The 22,319-nt window shown below is 67.6% G+C and overlaps 1 protein-coding gene across 5 annotated transcripts in view; it reads right to left on the bottom strand.

Annotated features, from left to right (window-relative positions):
• The window catches only part of ARAP1 (ArfGAP with RhoGAP domain, ankyrin repeat and PH domain 1), a 37,447-nt gene extending 15,741 nt beyond the window's left edge, over nt 1-21,706 (bottom strand). The window contains exons 1-7 of one of the 5 annotated variants that reach the window (XM_084494179.1): nt 21,464-21,706; nt 20,423-20,548; nt 10,999-11,691; nt 3,364-3,536; nt 3,052-3,122; nt 2,257-2,360; nt 1,676-1,804 (exon numbers count right to left, since the gene is read on the bottom strand). In XM_084494179.1, the coding sequence (XP_084350305.1) occupies nt 1,676-1,804; nt 2,257-2,360; nt 3,052-3,122; nt 3,364-3,536; nt 10,999-11,618 (1,097 nt within the window). In that variant the 5' untranslated portion in view covers nt 11,619-11,691; nt 20,423-20,548; nt 21,464-21,706. Of the gene's footprint in view, nt 1-1,675; nt 1,805-2,256; nt 2,361-3,051; nt 3,123-3,363; nt 3,537-10,998; nt 11,692-12,488; nt 12,621-15,703; nt 15,826-20,422; nt 20,549-21,463 lie in introns of those variants that run through there. The other 4 variants (XM_084494175.1, XM_084494178.1, XM_084494177.1 and 1 more) reach the window with 4 other exon arrangements.
• Nucleotides 21,707-22,319: the final 613 nt, after the last annotated feature.

The raw sequence follows: 22,319 nt of genomic DNA, 5'->3' as shown, positions 1-22,319 counted from the left end.
CCCCAACACAACGCGGCCCCCTGCGTGGGTTTGGGTGCAGAAAGGAGGCGAGCCCCCGGCTGCAGCAGCACCCTCAGCCCCCCCCAAAATCCCCCCCATGTGCCCTTGAACCCGGGGCCTCTCCGCCTGTGCCTTCACGCCCCAGTTGCCGACAGCCCGGGGCCACCTCGCCATCGACCCTGGTGGCAGCGGGGGGGGGGGGGGGGGGGTTGTGCTTTCCTGCGGGCACCAAGGGAAGCAGGGAGCCGAGAGCGGGGGCTGCCCCTAAAAGCACCTCGTCAGATGCTGACCCCAATTAGCAATCGCTGCCAGAGCCCCCCCGGGTTGGTGGCGTCCCCATTCCTTGCAGGGCCCCCCCGGGCACCTCGCGCCCTCGGTGCGCATCAGCATCACCGGGTGGGGGTGCAGGGGGTCAGGCCACCCCGGAGCCCCCTGGCACCCCCCAAAAAGCCTCCGGCAAAGCCCCGGGAGCCCCCTTGGTGCCCCCCCAGCTTCGTGGGCCGTTGCTTAAGCGCTTGTTTGTTCAGGAAAGGATTTCAGCACCGCCACACGTGACCCCGCCGCGCTCGGCCTTTACGGAAGGAGGAAATCCTTCTTGAGGCTCTGGGCTCTTCCACCGGCCCTCCCGTTCCCAATCCCCATCCCACAGAAACCCCTCGGCCCTCCCGGCTGGCTTTAGGCACTCAGGGTTGGAAATTCGGGTTGTTTTTCTTTTGGTTTTCCTTCCACTGCCTTCCCCAGGCTCCGGCTCCCCACCCAGGGAGCAGCTTCCCCCCCCGGCTCCCCGGGGAGCTCTGCGCAGCTCTCACTTCCCCAAAACCAGCCCCAGGTTCCTCCTCCCCGGGGATTTAGGCCTCGGGGTTTCCTCGTGGCTGGTGTTAAGGTGCAGGCGGGGACCTGGGGCTCCCTCAGAGTCCTCCCCGTGCCACCCCTGGGTGCCACGGGTGCAGCGCAGGGGCGCGGAGCCCCGCGGTAAGGGGTTGGCACACAAACCACTTTTATGGAGGTCTGTGTGCCCCTGGGTGTTATCCCCCAATAACCCACAGGTGGACGCAGCAAGGGCACTGCCAGAAAAGCCTCCTGCAGCGATCTCAGTGAATAAAATAAAATCTGAGCCCTGTGGGGAAGGCAGGGTGGCCGTGCCGGTGGCGCGAGGCAGGCTGCAGCCACCACTTCTCCCCAGACAGCAGCTTTCCGGGACTGCTGCCACCCCCGGGCTTCCCCGGAGCGAGCAGTGCTCATTTCCCAAAAACCCGACCCCACAGTGCTTGGACAGGGGGAAGCTGGAGCTGCAAAGCGAGGCTGGGACGGCAGCGGGGGCGTTGGCAGCGGGGCCACGTGTGAGGCTCAGCGCTTGGAGAGCCGCGGTCCACATCCTGCTCCCCAGCCCCGTTCCCCTCATCCAGCCTCCCCTCGTGCTTCTCCTTCCTCCCCTGAGCTCCCTCCTTCCTCCTCCTCAGCCAGCTCAGCGCACCCGCTCGGAAAAAGGGCCTTTCACTAAAACCAGCTACTTTTAACCTAAACCAGGAGGCAGGAGGTGGCCGCAGCCGCCCCTTTCCACCAGAGCGCGACGCCTCCCCCAGCGAGCAGGAACCACAAGGGGGAAAAAGACAGCAAGGGGGCGACACGGACGGCACGGGGAGGGCAGAGGGGCTGCGCCCCAAATCTCACTCACCCCTGCGGCGGGTTCTTGTCCAGCCACCCCGCTCGGATGGTGGGGGAGAGCTGCGGGGTGGCCGAGCGCTCCATGCCGTCGCCGAGCGTGCCGGGGCTGGGGCCGTCGTCGCTCCAGCCTCTGCCTGCGCTGGGGAGCGGGAGCCAAGCAGGGGCGGGGGGTTATGAGATGGTGAGGGGGTGGGCACGGCCCCCCCTGCACCGCTCAGCACCCTGGGGTGTGGAGTGATGCAGGCGTGCACGTGCACCCCCGTGCGCACCCCCGTGCGCGCACGCATCTCGGGCATCACCAGCAGCGCGCGCACCCAGCCGCATGCTCGCAGGAGAGTGCCCCCTCCCCAAATGTTTACAGCCCCCTCCCCAAATGTTTATAGAGCCCTCCCCGAATGTTTACAGCCCCCCCCCCGAATATCTACAGCCCCCCTGTGCACGCACAGCCCCTCACATGCACCCCCCCCAGCCTCGCACACGCGTGCTCCTGCCCGCACGGCGCCGCGCACGGCCCCTGCCCGCGCACGCTCGCACGGCCGCAGGCAGGCAGACGTGAACACGCACACGAGGAGCGGCAGGAGGAGCCCCTACTTGGCCGGGGGAGCATCATAGTCGTCCTCGATGAGCTCGTCCTCGCTGAAGAGGCTGTTGAAGCGCAGGGACCGCGGCCGACCCGTCACGGCCTCGGCATCCTCCTGCGGGGACACACGGGGGTGACAGCGGCAGCCCTGCGCCCTCCCTGATCCACACCAGGGCGCTTGGGGAGGGCTCCAGCCCCCTCCGGCCACCCCCTGCACCCAGCAGGGTGCTGAGCACCCCACGCAGCTCGCAGCACCGCCACCAGCTAGGGATGCCCACGGAGAGGCAGGGAAAGAGGGCGCAAAATGCAGCGGCACCGCCTGCATCGCCCCCTTTTTGAAGCTTCCAGCAGTGCCCGAGGCTCTGCGAGGTGCCGTGGTGCTTCTGGATGGTTCTGGATGTCCCCCAACACCAGGGGTAGCGGGTGGCACGGTTGGGGCCAGGGGAAGGCAGTGCACATCGCCAGGAAAAGGAGGGTGACAGCTCCAAGTGCTCAGTGTGCCGCAGCCCCCAAAATCAGCCCAGACCCGCACGAGTTCAGCGTGTGGTGGATAAAAATCCCAAATCCAGGCAATAAATGTTGGCTGCGATGCTTCAGCCGTCCACTAGCACGCACTCCGTGCACGCCAGCCTGCGGGGAGGCTGCACTTGGGTGAAGCAGCAGCCCCGTGGGCTCGCAGAGCACCCTGCCCCTCCGCCCCGGCCCCAAGCCGTGCCCAAAAACCCACCCAGGACCAGCACCACCATCGGGGTGTCCCTGCACGCCCCCTGCTCGCCGCCCCAGCCCCTTCCAGCACCCACACCAACCTTGTCGGCCATCTGCCCCGTGGGGCTGGCTAATTCCTCCTCCCAGGCGGGGTCCTCGTAGTCAGAGTCATCTGCAAGGGCGAGCAGAAGGTGCTGGGCAGCTCCTGGCACCGCCACGACCCCTGGGCACCACTCGGGGGGTGGCTTCGCCCCATCCAGGAGCTGCCCCGGGGGGTCCCAGGGCTCTCCCCAAAACCCCTTTCTGTTCCCCTGCCCCTTTGCTCATCGCCCCAGCTGCCAGGTGATGCCCCAGAGGGACCCCGCACCACGCCGGGGGTCCCAGAGGAGGATCGGGGACCCGCTGGTACTCACCGAACTCGGGCACGAAGGGACAGGAGGGCTCGGAGGGCGGCTGGGGCTGCGGGGCCGGCTGCGGCTTGGCACGGGGCAGCAGGGCTGGAGGGGACGGGGGGACGGGGGGCTCCCTGTCGGGGACGGGGACGGGGACGGGGACAGGGACGGGGACCTCCTCCTTGGCAGGAACGCTGCGGAGAGACAGGAGCAGGCGCTGCGGGACGGCACCGCGGGCATCCCACGGACCCTCCCGCACCCGTTTCCACCCCAAAACCGGAGCCCCTTTTACAGCACCGACCCCAGCCCAAGCCCCAAAACCTTCCCGTGGCGGAGGCCTCACCCTGCGCGGGCTATGGCGGCGCTTTTCAGGCCTGGAAGGATTTCCTGGCACCCGGCCCCAAACCTCCCTCGCAGCTCAGGTTTCTTATCAGGGCCCTCGGGGACACCAGGGGCCGCCTCCAGCCTTGAAGCCCGGTCCCCTATCAGGTGTTTTGTCCCCTGGAGCTGGGTCCCAGGGGACCCAGGGGCACAGGTCCCAGGCTCGCAGCACCCCAGCTCTCCGCCTGGGGCCCCCCCAGCCCCAAAACAAGCCGATTTTGGCCGCCCCTCGCCCGTCACCGCCGCTCTCCGCTCGCTTCCTGCCTCCCCAGCCACTGCGGGCGGGCAGAAATGCAATGAAGCCCTCCGCAGCGCCGTGCTTCTGGGGGGCAGGAAATCAGGGGAAGTTCCTGCTGGGTGTAAAAATAAGAGGGACCTGATTGAGCGGCCCCACAGTGACGGAGTGGGGCCGAGCGGGGAGGAGGCTCGGCACGGCCCCGTAGCCCCACGGGGCGCCGAGCTCCGCCGGTGGCACGGGGGGGTGCGCTCGGAGAGGGGACCAGGAATGGGTTTTTGTGCAAAAGTCGTGCACCAAACACGGCGTAAAGCCAAAAGGGGGATCTCATCGGGCTGCCATCCCACAGAGAATCACAGCCCAAGCCCCATGCAACGCAGCCAGCGAGGTGGAAAACTCAGCTCCACACCCAGGGGGCTCTGGCAGCGGTGATGCCAGCCCTCCACAGCCCCAGGGCACAGCCTCGCAGACCCTGGGGCAGTTTTTTGGGCTGTTTTATTCCCAGCCCCACTCCAAATCGCTCACTGAAGAGGTTTTGGGGGCAGCTGACAGCCTGTGCTGGAAATAGACGGGTGCCCAGGGTGGGTGCTGCTGAGCCATGGGTGCCACCGGAGATGTTCCCAGCCCTGCACTGGGGCCACCGTCCCCATCCATGAGCCCTGCACCTCCTGCCTGCACTGCAACCCCGATTTGGGGCGTCTGGGCAGGATCCAGACCCCAAGCACCAAATCCCAGCAGTTACACGGAGAAAGCTCAGCACCTCCCGGGCTGCTCCCAGCACCCAGCGCACCCCAGGGACGGCCACGCCGGGTCCCCAAGCTGCCCTCCCCGTGCCACCGAGGGTGCTCGGGAGCTTTCCCGGAGCCTCACAGAGCAAATTTGTCCCTCGGCTGCCAGGCTGCGGGTCAGGCTGACCTCATTTCTCAGCAGCATTGCCATGGGAACCAGCCACAACCATCCATACATTAGGGGAGCGGGGGCCAGTCCTCCCGCAGCTCCCAGTGCCACCGTCGGCACCGCCAGGGGTGCAGGGACACAGGGGCGGGGAGGTGACAGGGGGTTTGTCACAGCTTAAGGGGGCCACTTGAGTGGCCTCCAGGCCCCCCGTGGGCTGCGTCGTGAGCCCCAATGCCAGCAGCGAGCCGATGGCCCCGAGGTCCCCAAGCTGCTCCAAGGTCCCCACGCCTCCCTGAGGTCCCCAGGCCTCCCCGAGGTCCCCAAGCCTCCCCAAAGCCCCCAGGCTGTCCCATTTCTTGTTGTTTCACAGCGTGACGGGCAAGGACAACCACTGCCTCCTCGCCAAGGACACCTCAGGACACTTTGGGAGGACACCGTTCCTGCTGTCACCCGGTCCTGCCCGCGCAGTCCCCCCCTGGGGCTCACGGGACGAGGCCAGCAGCGGGCAGCCGCAGCGTCCTCGCGGCACTGATAACGTTTCAGTTCCCCAAAACACCCAGAGGAGAAGCTGCAAACGCACCAGAGTTGCAGACACCCTGGGGCTCCCCAACCCCCCAAAAAAACCATCAGAAGCTCTCGCGGCCCCGCACGGGGAGCGGAGCGGGACCCCCAGCGCCTCCAAAGGGCGCGCGCTGCCCCGTGCCAGCACAGGCAGGGGGCACAGCCCAGGGCAATGCCCCCTCCTCGGCCACCTCTCCCTGCCCTCCTCCATCCCTTGGGGACGAGGAGGTGACTGTCCCCTTGTCCCCATGGGTGCCCCCCCAGCACAGCCCCTCCGCTCGCTCCTTTCGAGGTCCCCAAGCAGGGCGCAGGAGGGCTGGGGGTGACGGTGGCACCAAGGGGTGATGGTGGCACCCAGCAGCTCTGGGGGTGACGGTGGCACCCAGGAGGGCTGGGGGTGACCTGGCAGGGCTCGGGGGGGGCACGGTGGGGGGTTCAGAGCTGGCTGGAGGGCAGCAGCAGCAGCACGGAGGAAACCGCAGCGCAACGCTCGCTCTCCGCAGACCTGGAGCCCGCCGGGACCCCACAGCTCAGCCCCCCCCCGGGTCTGGCCCACAAGTAACTTTTGCAAAATGCCCCCCACTGTGTCCCTGCCACCCCCCCAGGGCCGTTTCCGTGGGGGTCGGTCGGGGAGGGTGTGGGTACGGCCCCACAGCGGCCGTGCCCTGCGGGAGGAAGTGCCGGGGACCACGGCGGCGCTGCCGGAAGAGGGGGAGCCGGGGCGAGCGGCTGCACCCCCAAAATGCCGGGCAGCCGAGCAGAGACAGCCCCAACGGGGGTCCGAGGAGGCAGCAGGTCCCCCCCAGACCCATCCTGGGGACACCCAAATGTCCCCCTGCAGGGGCTGTCCCCTGCCGGAGCCGTGGCTGCTGGGGACGGAGCCGTGCGCCGGTGTCGCTGCCCGATGGCGAGAGGGCGCAGCACCCAGCTGGGGGGGGAACCCCCACCCCGAGGTGGGGAGGCATCGCCCAGACGTGCACAAACAGCCCCCCCGGCACGGACAGGCATCACCCAGCCCGCTGCAAGCGTTGATCCAACGTGGAGAAGCCCCCCTGGATTTTGGGGGGAGCATCACCCCGCTGCTTTGGGTCCCCACGCCCCTGGGGACCCCTGTGCTCACCAAGCTCAGGGCCCCAGTTGTGGGGCAGGGGAGGGCACCGGGGGCTGGGACCCGAAATTCTGAGCCGTGGGGGTCCGCAGCAAACCCCAGAGCAAGTCTCTGACACCCCGCTCCCCGTCCACCCCCCGCAGCCATCACCTCGGGGTCCCCACACCCAAAACCCGCACGAGCTGCAGCTGGGGCTGTCCCCAGCTCCCCCAGTCCGCACCAGTGCCAAATGGACCCGGAGGGGGGCCAGGCACCCACCGACACCCAGCACGGGGCCAAATCCTGCTGTGCACATCCACGATGGGAACCAAGCACCTGGTTTTCACACCCTACTGTGCGTCACGTCTACGGGAACCCGGTGTCACCGTACCCACACCCTGCTGCGTGTGGCCTCTGTAGGAACCAGGCAGCAGCGTGCCCCCAGGAGCCGGGTGCGTGCGTGCCGTGGGTGCTGTTAGGGTGCTGCAGCTGCCACGCCACTCCCTGCAGCAAGCACGGCCACCACGGGAACCCAGCACCTCCCTGCCCTCAGCTCCCTGCCTGCTGCGTGCGCCCACGTTGCGTGCGCGGAGGATTTCCACGCGTAAAGGCACGCACGGGGCACGGGCAGCAGGGCGCACAGGGTGACCCACGGATATGGGTGTCCTGGGGAATTTGGGGGCAGCACGGGGCCAGGAGGTGTCCCAGTGCCCATGGTGGCACAAAACAGCTCCTGCCAGCCTTCCTGGAGCCTCCAGGCCATGGTGAGGACGTGTCCCTCTCCCTGTCCCTGTCCCTGTCCCTGTCCCTGTCCCTGTCCCCGTTCCCGTCCTCTCCATCACCAGACACGCCACCACCAGTTTGTCCCAGTGGGTCGGAGCCTGGCCAGGCCCAGCCGTCCCCACACAGGACCCGTTCCCACAGCTCAGGGTCCCCAGCGTGGCGGTGACACTTAACGCCCTTCCACCACTCGCTGCTGGTGCTTTCGGAGCTTCACTGCCTCCAAAATGCCTCCAAAACCCTGCAGCAGGGAGTTCCCCAGCGCCCCAAGCACCTCCTGGTGCCACCCGGGCAGCCCCGGAGGGGAAGGGACACGGGGAGAGGGGAGCGTGGCACCCTGGGGACATGTCCCCACCTCCCGGGGCGCAGGGAAAGGAACTGACCCTGCAAGGAAAGCAAAACAAAAAGCAGGAGGCGACGCTGCCACATCCCCCCCGGGGGTGTCAGTGCGCACTCAGGCTCCGACCACCTCGGTGCTGACGCACAAAAAGGGTCAGAAGGCACAAAAAGGGTCAGAAGGCACAAAAAGGGTCAGGACGCACAAAAAGGGTCAGGAGAGGATGGTGTCCCCTGCCTGGCACCGGGGTGCCCGAGGGCGCCGCGCCACGACTGTGCCGTGGCCACCCCAAAGCCCGGTGGCACCGCGGCACCCTGCGCACAGCCACCCTCCCTCCTCCGCCCCAAATTCACCCCAATCCCTCGAGCCAGAGCGGAACCGTGGGCTCAGAAAAACTCAGAAAAGGCGCAAAAGGAGGCGAAATTCCCACTTTTGGAGAAGAGGAAGCTCCGTGATTCCGTCCCCTGTGCAAAACCCCCCCCCTCCCTCCGCCACCGAGGCTGCGCTTCGCCACGCGCGGCGGTGGCCGTGCCCCTACCTGGGTTGGGGTGGGGGGGTCCCGGGGGGGGCCGATTTCGGCGCCGTGGGGCGAGGCGATGCCGGGGAGCGGAGCTGGGCCCGCTCGGCCGCCCCCCGAGCACTTCCTGCTCGGCGCTCGCTGCGCACAAAAAGCTTCCTGAGCCACCCCAAGGCGGCCGCGGCCGGCCCCAAACCCACAGCCCCGCGAGGGGCCTCGAGGGCCTCGCTTCCTCCCCGCGGGGAGGATGGGTCCGTGGGGGCTGCGGGGATGGGGAGAGGGGTGGGGGCACGGGAGGGGGACACGGGATGGGGAATGGGGAACTGGGATGGGGACGCGGGATGGGGACATGGGATGGAGAGAGGGGATGGGGACACGGGATGGGGACACGGGATGGGGAATGGGGACATGGGATGGGGAGCAGGGTTGGGGAGTGGGGTTGGGGACGCAGGATGGGGACATGGGATGGGGAATGGGGACATGGGATGGGGACACAGGATGGGGAGTGGGGTTGGGGACATGGGATGGGGACATGGGATGGGGAGAGGGGATGGGGAGAGGGGATGGGGACACGGGATGAGGAATGGGGAACTGGGATAGGGAGCAGGGTGGGGATATGGGGTAGGAAACAGGGAACGGGGATGGGGACACAGGATGGGGAATGGGAATGGGGAGTGGGGATGGGGACATGGGAAGGGGACAGGGAACAGGGATGGGGAGTGGGGATGGGGACGTGGGAGGGGGAGAGAGGATTGGGAACGGAACAAGGACGGGGAGAGGGGATGGGGACACAGGATGGGGACATGGGATGGGGAATGGGGAACGGGGATGTGGAGTGGGGTTGGGGACACACATGGGGACAAGGGATGGGGACACGGGATGGGGATAGAGGATGGGGACACAGGCTGGGGACACGGGATGTGGAGTGGGGTTGGGGACAAGGGATGGGGACACAGACTGGGGAGTGGGGACAGGGGGCTGGCTTTCTGGGGCCATCTGGGCGCACAGAAATACGGCTCTGGAGAAGGTCCCCGGGGCTCCAGGACCCGCGGGGGAACAGCCAGGGCCTTGCCCCAGGGGTCTTCGGGAGCCCAAACCCCACAGCTGGGTGCGTGCCCACCCCACAGCCCCCCCCCCACACCCCCTGGGGGCATCCTGCTGCCTTGGGGCCCTAAAACCCCCCCTGGGGCCACCGGGGGCCCTTCCCATCCTGGCCACATGGACACCTTGGTGCGGGGGGGGGCACCCCCAGCCCTGCCACCACCACAGCCCCCAAAACCACAGCGAGCCCCGGTTCAGCTCTGAGCACACGGGGACCCCCCCCAGGTCCCCCCCATGGCATTATTTCGGCAGGGACCCCCCCCATGCACCCCTCCTGAGGACAGGGACACGATGGGCGCTATCACCTGGGGCTGGAGAAATGGGGTCACCAGGGGGGGCTCTGCCTTTTTGGGGGGGGCTCACCAACCACAGGAGCGCATTGGGACGCTGGGGGGGGGGCGCACACACGGCCAACATCCCCCCCACCCCATTACAAGCGCTGTGCCCACGTCCACAAGCAGGATTTTGGGGTGCACAAGCTCTGGATGTGCCCTGGGGGGGGGGAATTATTCCCCTGGGGGGGGGAATTTCCAGCCCTCTGCACCAGCTCTGTGGCTGCACCGGGGCCGCTTTCGCTCTCAGCTGCAGCTTGGGGGGGGGACACACAAAAAAAGGGGGGGGGCACACACACATCCTCACCCCCCCCCCAGCCCCCCAGGGCTGTGCACGCTGCTGTCACCACACCGCAGCCGCCTTCATGTGACGGGGAGGGGGGGGGACAGCAGCTGCCTGCGGTCTGCAGGGCAGGACGAGCTCTGAGCCCACACCGTAACACGGGGGCTGTGCCGGGGTGGGGGGGGGGTCCTACAGCCCCCCCCCAGGGCTGGGGGAGAGCGAACGCACCCCCAGGATAAGGTGGGAGAGGGGAGGGGGTGGCGGGGTGCACGGGGTGCCCAAGGTGCCCCCCGGTGCCACCGCGCCCCAGGGTGCCCACGGCACCGAGGGGCAGGGAAATCCCCCCCCCCAAACCCCCCCCCGGGGCATTTTTGGCCCCAAACTGCCCCAACTGGGGCAAAAAAATAAAATAAAATAAAATAAAATAAATAAAATAAAATAAAACAAAAATGACGATAAAACAGTAAAATCCAACTTTCAGCCCCCCCAAAAACCAGCAGCAAAGAGCGAGATGCAGGGCGCACGGAGAGGTTTGGGGGTCCCTCGGCACCCCCCCCCCCAGGGATTGGGATGGGGCTGGGGGTGTCCCAGTGGGTGTCCCCCCCCCCATGGGGACACAGTGACACTAGAGGGCACCAGTGACCAGGACAAGAGCAGGAACGGGGTGTGGGGAGACTGGGGGGGGGGGTGAGATGGGGCTGGGGGGACACCAGGGGGATGGGGGGGGTGGGGGGATCCCCAAGGGGGTGTGCTGGGGGTGTAGGACCCCCGGGGGAGGGTGTTGGGGGTGTTGGGACCCCCAGGGAGATGTATGGGATTTGTGGGACCCCCAGGGGGGTGTGGGGGTGTCGGGACCCCCAAGGGGGTGTGGTGGGGGTATGGGGAGCCCCAGGGGGACTTATGGGAATTGTGGGACCCCCCAGGGGGATGTGGGGGTGTCAGGACCCCTAAGGAGGTGTGCTGGGCATATGGGGACCCCCATGGGGATGTATGGGAATTGTGGGACCCCCAGGGGGATGCCGGCACGTAGGGAGCCCCCCAAGGGGATGCGCTGGACCCTCCCCTCATAGCAACCCCACAGCTCGCCCCCTCCCCATTCTCATCCCCCCCCCAGCACCCACCGCTCCCCGTTCCCAGCCCCGTACCTGCTGGCCTCGTACTGGGACCCGGCCCTGGGGGGCAACGCGGGCGGGCGGCTGGGGGCCGGGGGGGTCTTCAGGGACTGGCATTTGCCCCCCACCTGGTGCCGCTTGGCCGGCAGCGGGGGTCTCGCCGGGCTCTCGGCTTTGGGGGCTGGCAGAGGGGGCAGCTCGGGGGCCGGGCTGCAGGGGGGGGGCGGCTCGGGGGTGCTGGCAACGGGGGAGAACTTAACGGGGGGCTTGCAGCCCACCCGGGGAGGGATGGGGGGGGGCAGCAGGGGGACGCTCGCGGCCCCCTCGGGCTCCAGCAGCGGCGGGGAGCTGGGGGGCTCGGTTGGCACGGCGGTGCCAGCCCCGGGGCGGAAAATGTGGCGCTTCATGGGCACCGGTTTTCTCGGGGGGGGCTCGGGCAAAGTGGCCTCGGCGAAGGCTTTTTGGACGCCCAGGAGGATGCGCTTGCGGTGTCCGGGCAGCAGCACCCCCAGGCGGGTCAGCCCCTCGTCCGTCAGCGCCCGGCAGTCCCAGACGGTGCGCAGCTCGCTGCGCTCGAAGGCCTCGGCGTACTGCTCCAGGTGCAGGGCCGCCAGCCAGGCGGCTACCGGTAGCCATCCCCCTTCCTCCTCCATGGCACGGGGGGGGGGGTCCCGAGGCGCTCAGAGCATCTCCTCCGCCCGGCGGGGCTCGGCACGGCGGCGGGACCTGGGGATGGAGAGGGACGGGGTGAGCGCAGGGCGGTTTTGGGGGGGGGGGGGCCCTCGTTCCTTCCAGCACCGCGCGCGTCCCCGTCGGTTTGGTGCCCAAATGGGGCTGGGGGGGAGCTGGGGGCGGCACGGTGCCAACTCAGGCACCGAAATGTGGGTGTCCCAGCGCTAATTAGAGCCACACCGAGGGTTCTAATTAGAGTCACCCTCCTTGGGAGAGCTGGGCACGGCGCAGCAGCGGGTGCTGGGGGTGCGGGGAGCAGGCACAGCGTGGTGCTGGCCCCAAAGCAGCCACGGGGCTTAGTGATGGGGTAATTAATAGGGTGCAGGGGAGATGCTTAAATGGCTCTGCAGGGCGGGCAGGCAGCTGAGGAGCCCCAAGGAGCTGGGTGACGGCGTGGCACAGACCCAAAAAGCTCGGATAGGGGGACAGGGGGACACGGACACATGGACACACGGCTCCCGAAACGCCAGGCAAAACCTTGGCATGGAAGCGCGGTGCCAAGAGGAACCGAGGTCCCTGCTGGTGGCCGTGGCTGTCCCCAGCTTGTCACCGTGCCCGCGGAGCCCCTGGTGTTTTATCTCATGGCCCAGGGGCTCGGCTGCAGGTTGCTGCCCTGTGCCACCCCCGTGCCCTCCCCGTGCCACCCCCGTGCCACCCCCGTGCCACCCCGAGCCGTGGCTGGTGCCCAAGACCTGGCACGAGTTCGCCCCCATGCCCAGGCCAGCCGCTGGTTCCTCAGGGACTCAGCACCCCCGGCACCACAATCCCAAATCCTTCTGCCCCTCTCCCACCTGCAGAGCTCGAAGTTGGCAGCAGAGGAGCCGGCACCGAGCACACGGGGACAATTTTCGGGCACGGGAAGCCCCGGGGGGCTCAGCACCGCGCAGGGCATGGGCGGGGAGCAGAAGTAGGGCTCACCCTCGGCACCCCAGTTCCTGGTGGCTCTGGGCAGGAGGAGGCTGAGCTCCCACACCCCTGAACTCTGATCCTGGCCACGAAGAGGGCTGGGAGGCAGCGCTCAGACCAACACCTCCGACAGGAGCTGCGGGGCTGGGACCCCCGGCACCATCCCCGGCAGCACCCCCAGCACCTTCCTGAGACAGCGGTGGCACAGGGGGCTCCTTCCCGAGGAGGAGAGCAAGGCAGGGTGCTGAGCATCACCGTGCACAGCCCCCTGATCTGTAAGAGCAGCGGTGAGGGGAGATCCTGACCCCTGCCACCCCCACGTCCCCGTCCCCGCGCGCCACCGGCGGAGCAGCGCCGGTGTCCCCGATTCCCCCCGCCGGCCTGACCCCGGCACACGCTTTATTTCGGGCTCTCCGGGAGCTCTTTTTGCCCTGCTCAGTGAGAGCCAGAGGATTTCCTGCTGCTAAAAATACGCCGATCGCGAAATCTGGCCCTCGGAGTCACATTTTTTCTGACTCATGTCCCTCCACCCCCCGTGGTTCCGGCAGCTGCTGCTGCTCCTGCCCGGCGTGGTGCTGTGAAGAGCTCATGAAGAGGCACATTTATGGGGTTTTATGGGGTGCAGAGCGAGCTGTGGGGCCGGGGCAGACCCCCCCTTAATCCCCTAGGATGTTTTTAGGGTGCACAGCCAGCAATAAACCCCCCCCCCAGAGGCACAAACCCCGGCAGCCCCGCGGGGATGCGCACGCAGCCGGGCACTTTCCCTCTCACACTCCCCTGGCGCTAAAAAAAAAAAAAAAAAAAGAAAAAAAAAAGAAAAAAAAAAGCCACCTGGCATTAAAAATAGTGACGCCGTGCGGTGACACTGCTGTCACAGGACGTCCGGCGCTGCCTCTGCGCACGCGGGCTCGGCCCCCGGCTGCTCCCTGCCCCTGCAGGGGGAAAAGCAGAAGGAAACGCAGCCCTGCCGCCGTCCCGTCCCCCCTCTGCCACATTTTTTTGCAGCAAAAAAATAAAAATAAAATAAAAAGCCCTGAAAGCCCATTTTCTGGTCCTCGCTGTGTTCCATGGGGCCGCACGAGCGCAGCGCCAAGCACAAAGCTCTGAGCCCCGCGGCACAGCGGGGGCACGGGGAGGGTCCCGGGTTCAGGGAGCATTTGGAGAGAAAAACAAAGCCCTGGGGGCTCCCCCACCTCGGGACGAGACCCCCAAACCCTGCTAGAGCACCTGGGGGGGGGCAACACCACAAAAAGGGGGGGGTTTGGGGAGCGCACGGAGGGGCAGAGAGCCACCAGGGCCACGGTTTGGTATTTCCAAGCAGCGCGCAATCCCCAAAGGGAGAACATCACCCCGCACAGGGATGGGAAAGAGGCACCAGGAGCACCAGGAGCTGGGGGCGAGGCGGTGCTGGGGGTGCCCCAAAAAACGGGGGGCGTTGCAGCGGGGCTGGCGCACCGAGGTGGCACCACCGAGGCCACCCGCAGGCCCTGCCCCGCGGGCTGGAGGCGCCTTCGCTCTTTAGCACTTCGCCCCCGGCGCGTGTCGGCCCCGTAAATCATTCATCAGCCCCTGGCCCGGCTCTCCTCCCCGGGCCATGAATCATTTAACCTCCACCCGCAGGGAGACGAGGAAATTCCAGAAAGAGGAGAGCCGCTGGAAACGACACCGCGCTGCAACCTGAGCGGTGGCACCCAGCTCGCTCCCCACACCCCCCCCCGTCCCCTTTTTGGGGACACGGTTTCTGGTGGCACGGCCCCAAGAGATGCACGGAGCAGCTCCGACCTCCAGGGCTGGGTGAGGAGGGAGCCCCCCCAGATCCCGGTACCCAAATCCCAAACCCCCCCCGTGCTTCCCGGCCGCATTCCTCCCGCGATTAGGCAGCGCCTCTGGGGTTTTGTAAGGGATTTAGCAGCTGGGGAGCCTCGTGCCTGGGGCTGCAGGCACGGCCCCTGAGCCCGGAGGATGGAGCCTGGGCCCCAAAAGAGCTGGGAACGGACCCCACCGGCCCCACCAACAGCTTCATCCCCCTGCCGTGCCTCAGTTTCCCCATGCTGGGGACGCAGAACGCGCTGCAGGGGACACTGCATGGTCACCGTATGCGATTAATCCAGAGCGAGGTGCTCAGCGACCCCTCTGCTGCAAAGCAGGGGGGCTGGCTGCTCGTCCGTGTGCTCCCCACCCACCCCATATCCTCCCGGACCTGGCCTGCTCGCACCCAAATTAAGGGAGATATTTGGGTGCAGTCCTGGGGTCCACCAGGGACCCCGTCCACCCCGTCCTATGCGCCAGCACCCCCTGTCCCAGCTCCTGGGGGGCACCCTGCTCCCAGGGTCCTCGGGAGAGCCCCCCAAAATCCCCCACAAAGGCAGCTCGTGCCCCCCGTCCCCTCGGGGCGTGCCGCCCGGTGTTTCACGGTGATGCAGCAAGGGGGGGACACGGTGCCAAAGGGGGGGGATCCCCAAACCCCACAACGGCCCCACGCACAGCCTGGGGAGCTGGGGGAGCTGCCAGCATGAGCAAACCCCATCACCTCCACCCCATGAGCTAGAAGGATTTATTCAGCGTGCCAACACCCCCGCGCCCCCAGCCACAGCCCCAGTGGCTCAGCAGGCCCCCCTTACCCACCTCCGGCCCGATTTACCCCAAAAGCAGCTCCATTTCCAGAGCAGACTGAGCGAAGCAGGAGCACCGAGGTGCCCTCCCCGCTGCGTGCCCCCCAGCCCAGCAGCAGAGACCCCCCCTGGACCCAAAGTGGCCGTGGGCTCTGCGCCGGGCACGGCACCGTGTGGGATCCCCGGCACGCACCCCCAGAAACCCAGCACCCCAACTGCAGCGCCCCAAGCCCCCCCGTGCCGTGCTGGGGTCACCCGGGGGGGGCACACAGAGCCTTGGCATGGGCTGGTATGGGAGCAGGACCCGGAGCCCTTGGGCGTGAAGCGCTGGGCGCACCGGTCCCCATTCCTCTTTCAGCATCTGCAGCCCGACAGGCGGGGCGGACGGACAGACAGACAGACAGACAGACCCCGCCGGCACACCCAGGTTCCCCTTCCCGAGCCCTGGGGCTCCGGAGGTGGGATGAAAGCGGGCGAGGAGCATGTACCTGGGCTCAGCTCCGTGCCGTGGGTGGGGAGAGCGCTGCCAGCCCGCAGCCCATGCCCGGCTCGGCGCCGCGGCTCCGGGCTCTGCGCAGGGCTTGGGGACTTCCTCAAATGCCTCCTCGGAGATCAGGAACTTGCAGAAAAAAAACGAGGCGCCCGTTGAAAGCCCCGCGTGCATGGGAACGTGTTGCAATAACCGCTGCAAGAGGCCCCACGGGGTGAGCGTGGCCCCTGCTATCTCGGCAGGACAGCCAAGCGCCTCCGACCGCAGCCGCCGCGGGACCCGCGCGGAGGAAATCAGGGGGCCGGGGGCATCAGAGGCACCCGGTGAGCCCAGGGCTGGCAGCGAGGACCCAGGCACCAAGGAGGGGACATTTCGGGGATGGAGGGACAAGCAGAGCCCAGCCAGGGCAAGGCTGCCACGTCCCCCCCACCGGGACCCCACCCCGGCGGCGGAGAGGGCGGAGGCGCGAAGCCCCACGGAAGCAGTGGCCAACGCAGGACGATTTCAGCCTCTCACCAGGAGGAGCAGGCCTGGGGGGGCCTGGTCAGCTCGGGGCTCGCATCCAGACTGCAGCAAGCCCCCACCCTGCACGCCACGGGGGTCCCAGTGGGCACCGGGGACATGTGGATGGGTGGTGGGGAAGGACCGGTGGGAATTGGGTGCCGCAGGGTGCCCCGCGCCTTTACCCGTGCCACATCGGGCAACCCGGCCACCACACCGAGGTCATTTTTACCTCTTCCTGCCTAAAACGGAGCAAGAATCCTCAGCAGGACCTGGGCTGTGCCCAGCCTGAGGTCCCCGAGGTCCCCAAGGTCCCCGCAGCACCCGGGTGGGCGGCTGGGAGCGAGGCTTCAGGCGGCGAGGCCGAGCCGCTCCCGGCCAGGAGTGGGAAGCTCCAGCATCCTCACACCGAAACCTGCCACCACAAATCCCGGGCGAGCTGAAAACATCCAAAAAAGCAGAAGCAGGGCCCTGGGATCGCAGCGAGCCCCGGCTCCCAGATGCACCGCGGCCCCAGAATCTCCCATGGGAACGACTCCAGCGTTTCACCGCTGCCGAGTCAAATTAGTTCGGCAGCAGCAAGGGTTTCGCTTTGAGAAGGTGAATCTGTTTCATTTTCAAGCTTTCACGGCGGCGGGCAAGCCAGTAAACACAGCATGCAAATAACATTCAAACACGCCAGGCCCTGGGCAGCCTCCTGCTATCAAGTTCTGTCTTGCAAAGTCAGCAAAAGCCGGGGGTGGAAGAGGTTCCTCAGAGCCCCTGCTGCTGCCAGCGATCGCAATCTCAAAGTGCTCCTCGCGGCAGGCTGCTGGAGCTGCCTTTCAGCTCCTCCACACCTCTCCTCCCTCCGGGGCTGCCAAAACCGTGCGTGGTGGGAACCGCCTGGAGGTGGCTGGGCACGGCGCGGCGGGCATGCACGGACAACCAGGGTGTGCACGGCACGGCGGGTGTGCACAGATAATCAGGGTGTGCACGGCACGGCAGGCGTGCACAGATAATCGGGGTGTGCACGGTGGTGAGGGTGTGCACGGACACCCAGAACTGGGACACCCTCAATGGGGTGCGCAATTGGGATGCGCAGGGACGATCGGGGTGCGCATGGCACCGCGGGTGTGCCCGGATAATCCGGGTGTGCACGGCACGGCGGGTGTGCACAGGCAACCAGGGGGGTGTGTGGACAACCAGGGGCGTGCACAGGCACTCGGGGTGTGCCCAGGGGTGAGGGTGTGCAAGGAGGATCGGGGTGTGCGTGGATGACGGGGGTGCGCGCGGCGGTGTGGGTGCGCGTGGATAATCGGGGTGTGCGTGGCGCTGCGGGTGTGCACAGGCAGCCAGGGGTGTGCAAAGACAATCGGGGTGTGCACAGACAGCCAGGGGTGTGCACAGACAGCCAGGGGTGTGCACGGACATGAGGGTGGCAGCTCGGCAGGGGAGCCGAGCCATGGTCGTGCCGCGGTGCGCCCCGCTCCCCATCCCACGGCACGGGCAGCTCGGGGGCTCCAGGCCCCGCCAGCAGCACCCGGGAGGCGTGAGGAAGGTGATGAGGAGGGCACGGGGCACCCTGAGGGACTCCCTGCCCAGTTCCCCCTCGCAGTGCCGGTGCCGTGGGGCCCTCATCCCACAGCTGGAAGTAAAACCTGGGAAGGCGAAGCGTGCCCTGGGCTGCAGCACGAACGGGGAAACGCGCGGCCCCCGCCTCCCCCGCGGCCCCAGAGCTCTCCTTCCTCCTGCCTTGCACCAACGGGACGGATCCAGAGCCAGCCACGTCCAAGGGATGTGTCCCTCGGCCCCAGGAGGCGTTTAACCCGCAGGAGATGCTGCGGGGAGCGGGTATATAAGGCAGGTGGGGCAGCATTTGGGGTCTCCCTCTTGCATTCGCCACCAAAGCAGTCCCTGAGGGAAATTTTCTGGGCTGAAACGAGGGCAGAAACCCTGCTCTGCTTCATTTTTCACGTTCCAAATGGGGAATGGGGGGCAGCGTGCTCTTTGCACCTCGCTGCAAGGCAGATGAGGCTGACCCCCGGCTCCCGGCCTCCCCTCCCCGGGGATGGGGACGGGGATGGGGACAGCGTGGCCCCAGCTGGCTCCCAGGGCCCCTTCCAGCCCCGTTACCGTGCAGGCAGGCGCCGTCCCCCCGCGGTGCCTGACACACTTTCTGCCTCCTGCAAAAATAGGTCAGGAAACCGGGCCCCGTCCCGCCGGGTCCCTGCGATGCCACGAGGGGGCTGCACCTACCCCAAATCCCTTCTTGGGGATGGGACACGGCGTGGCACCGGGTGCCACCCGCATCCACGGCACCCAAGGATCAGGACGAGCCCTTGCCACCAGGACCCCGCAGATGGTGCCGGGTTTGGGGCATGGGATGCATCCCTTGGGATGCCCCACTGCCTGCTCCCTGTCCTCCTGATGGTCCCAAAGGGCCCCGACCTGCCCTTGGTGGCCCCGTGGGGTGCTCCTGCTTTTTTGGGGGGCCCCTGCAGGGCCTCGTCCACCCCACGCACTCAGCACCACCGCTGCTGAACGAAACCCGCTGGGACCCGGCTTCGGCTCCCCACGAGTGGGAAGTGAAAGCTGACCCAGGCAGCTGCACCGGGACCCCTGGCTGCCTTCCTCCTCCTCCTCTTTCTCCTCCTCTTCCTCCTCCCTCCTCCTCTGTGCAGTCCGGGGCCCCTGTGCCAAACCGTGTGCCTGGAGAGGGCCAGCCCCGTGGGGTGCAGCAGCACCGCACCCCGGTGCCAAAAAAAAACTGTCCCCAAGGCACCCCTGTCCCCGAGCCACCCCTATCCCCGAGCCACCCCTATCCCTGAGCCACCCCTGTCCCCGAGACGCCCACCCCTGAGTCACCCCTGTCCCCAAAACGCCCCCTGCCCCATGCCAGGCACCGAGCGCCGGCTGGCACCGGGGACACCCCCTTTCCGCCCCAAAACCACACACACCAGCTTTACAAACCCCCCCTGTGCACGGCGCCGCCTCTGCTGCAGCTTTGGGGTGTCCGAGGGCCACCCCCCGAGCACCCCCAGGGGGGCAGCATCACCACCACCACCCCCCCGTTGTGCTCACGGGGAGGGGACGCAGGGCGCGGGCACCGCGGGGTGGCACGGCGGCGCTTCCAAACGTGCCCCGAGGTATTTTTTAGAGGTTTTTAGAGGTTTTTAGGGTATTTCTATGCAGCAGGGCATAGCAGCAGACCCCACAGCTCAGCATCGCCGGGGACACCCCCCTGGGGTCCCAACCTCGCCACCCCAGAGCCCCCCCCCCCCAGCTCCAGAGCCCAGCACCTCCTGCACCCAGGCGATGGGTCGCACCCTGGACACCCCCTATAGGATTTCTCCCGCTGCCCCGGGGTTTTGGGGCTCTCACTGAGCGTGGCTTTAATCACCTGGGGGCCCCGATGGACACCTCCCCTTTTGGGGACCCCCTTGCCCATGAGGATGAGCCGAGAGCCACCACCAGAGCCCGGCACCGGCCGCTCTCGCTTCCCCCTGCGGTGCCCGGGGCGGGGGGGGGTCCAATTTCTGCCTCTTTGGGGGGTTGGCGGAGACATCGACGGGGCAGGGAGGGATCCCGAAACCCTCCCCTGTCATAAACGACCCCCCCCGGTGCCCTCTGATCCCATAACAGCTCTGGGCAGCCTGGCACAAAGGGTCCCGAGGTGGCACCGCAGCCCTGCGGCGACCCCAAACCCCCCCCCCGTGGCACCGAGGAGGGGGACATCCCCCAGCCACACACCCCCCGAGCATCCCCCCACTGGCCCTGGGAGGGGGCAAAAAGCAAATCCCTGCCCGATTCGGGCTCTGGGATGTGCTGGGGGGTGAGCTGGGAGGTACTGGGGGTGAACTGGGATACGCTGGGAAGCCTCCAGCCGGGCGCACGGCCCCGCGGTCACCGCGCTGCGCACCTTCGGAGCACGGATGCAGCCATCCAAAACCTGCCCCAAAAACCTGTCCCATCCCAAACCTGCGCCCCCCCCCAGGAGCTCACCCGACCCCCAGCTCGGCACGGCACGAGGAGCAGAGGCAGCAGCAGGAGCAGAAGGAGCAGGAGCAGAAGGAGCAGGAGCAGAAGGAGCAGGAGCAGCGCAGGACGAGCAGGGTCAAAGCTCGGGGCGCACGGGGTGGGGGCAGCGCCCAGCACCCCAAATAGGGGCGCAGGGAGCCGAGCAGGGTGGGGGGCACCCCGATACCCCGGGGGGGCACCCCGATCACCCCGATACCTCGGTGTCCTGGCAGCAAGTCGAGGTTTCACCGCGGGTGCCGCCGAGGCGCAGCAGCTCCGCCAGGCCCGGGCGCGTTCCCTGGCTGCCTCATGGAAACGGGAGCCGAGGGGAAAACCGCAGGGACTTTCCCAAAAAAAAAAATAAAAAATTAAAAAAACAATTAAAAAATAAAATGGGCCGGGCTGTCGTGCTTGGGTTTGGTGTTTTTTTATTTTTTTTTTTTCCCTGCCCACCCAGTTCTCTTCCCAAGGGGAAAAAAAAAATGAAGCGCGGTGGCGCGGGGACGCCCGCACCGGGGTCTCCAGTTTGGCACCGGGACCCTCCTCGCTCCTGGGGGGCCGGATCCTGCCCTGGGGGGGGTTGAGGGGGGGGGTCCCGCAGCCCCTCGCCCTCAAGCAGCAGCCGTGGTGCCCTCCCCGTGGCCACCCTCCAGCTTGGGCAGACAATGCCCCTTTCATCCCGCGGGGACATGGGGACATGGGGACACGGGGACGGGGACACGCTCGCCGCCGGCCCCCCCCACGGCCCCTCCTGGCTGCTCCACGCCAGGGTGGGTGCCCCCCTCGGGGGGTCCAAGCCAGGGGGTGCCACCCCCTCCCCAAAAAGCGGCTCCGTTCCCTGCCTCCCCCTGCCCTCAGCACCCCCCCGCGTGCCGGATGCGCCCCCCAAGCACCCAGCCCCGCTCACCCCCCCCCCAAAAAAACAATCCCTGGGAGCACCAAGAGGCAAAAGACCCCAAAAACACCCCCGAGGGGTTCACCCCCCCCCCCGTGCCACCCCCAATTTGCCCTCGGCTCCGGTTTTGCTCCGCTCTTGCCCCACACGGGGGGGGGGAACGGCGCCCACTCCCCTTTTAATTAGGTCCTATTATTAATGAGCGTGGGGGAGGCCGGGGGGGGCAGCGGTGGGGGCCGCACCTGGGACCCCCGTGGCGCCCCCCAAGCCCCCAGTGCGGGGTCTGGGGGTTCCCAAACCCTCAGCATCCCCCCCCCCCCACAAACCTCCCCCCCCCACCTCGGCCGAGCCAGGAGCGCTCACCCCAAATCTTTTTGCGGCAGATTTCACTTTTTGCTTTCTTTTCATATTTTTTTTTTCTTTTTTTTGCTGTTTTGGGGCAATTTCGCAGCCGGGAGCAGGAGGGGACGGGGCCGTCTTTACGCGCGCCCCCCCCACCACCACCCCAAAGCCAGCACCGGGATGGTCTCGGCGCCCCCCCAACCTCCCCAAAAACCCCTCAAAACACCCCAAAATCCCCCAAAACGCCGCAGCCCGGGGGGGGGCCGGAGCTGGCCCCGGGGGCCGCCCCCCCCCGCCCAAACTTGGCCAGGAAGTGACCGGGACGTGGAGGGGGGGGGGGAGCGCACGGTGCCCTGCGGACCCCCCCCCCCCTCCCTTGGGGTCCCCCCCAGCTCTCCTGGGGCTGGGGGGGGGGGGCAATTTTGGGGAGGTCCGGGGGGGTCCGGGGGGGGGCGCACTGACCTGGCCGTGCCGCTGCGTGCGCTCCCGGGGGCTCGGGGGGGGGGGGAGGAGGAGGAAGAGGAGGAAGAGGAGGAGGAGGAGGAGGGGGAGGAGGCGGCCGAGCCCTTCCCACGCCTCCCCCCAGCGCACAGCCCCCCCCCCACCGTGAAACCCACCCCCCCCCGGAGCTGCTCAACCCTTATCAGCCCCCCCCGAGCGACCCCGAGGCGCCCCCCACCCTTTTATCCCCCCCCCATCCTCTCCCCGTTTTATGGTGCTCGGAGTCCCCGAACCCCAAACGCCCCCCCCCAAAAATAAAAACCCAAACGCAGCCCCCGGGGGGGCCCTGGGGCTGTTGGGGGGGCCCGGGTGGTCCCTGCCCGAGCCCACCACATGTTGGGGGGGGGGCACACGGGGATGGGGAGGGTCCCATGGG

The sequence above is a fragment of the Aythya ferina genome (genome assembly GCF_964211825.1).
Source record: "Aythya ferina genome assembly, chromosome: 1".
In the NCBI taxonomy this organism is placed as follows: Eukaryota; Metazoa; Chordata; class Aves; order Anseriformes; family Anatidae; genus Aythya; species Aythya ferina.
The sequence above is the reverse complement of the archived record's forward strand: the minus strand, read 5'-3'. Positions and strand labels throughout refer to the sequence as shown.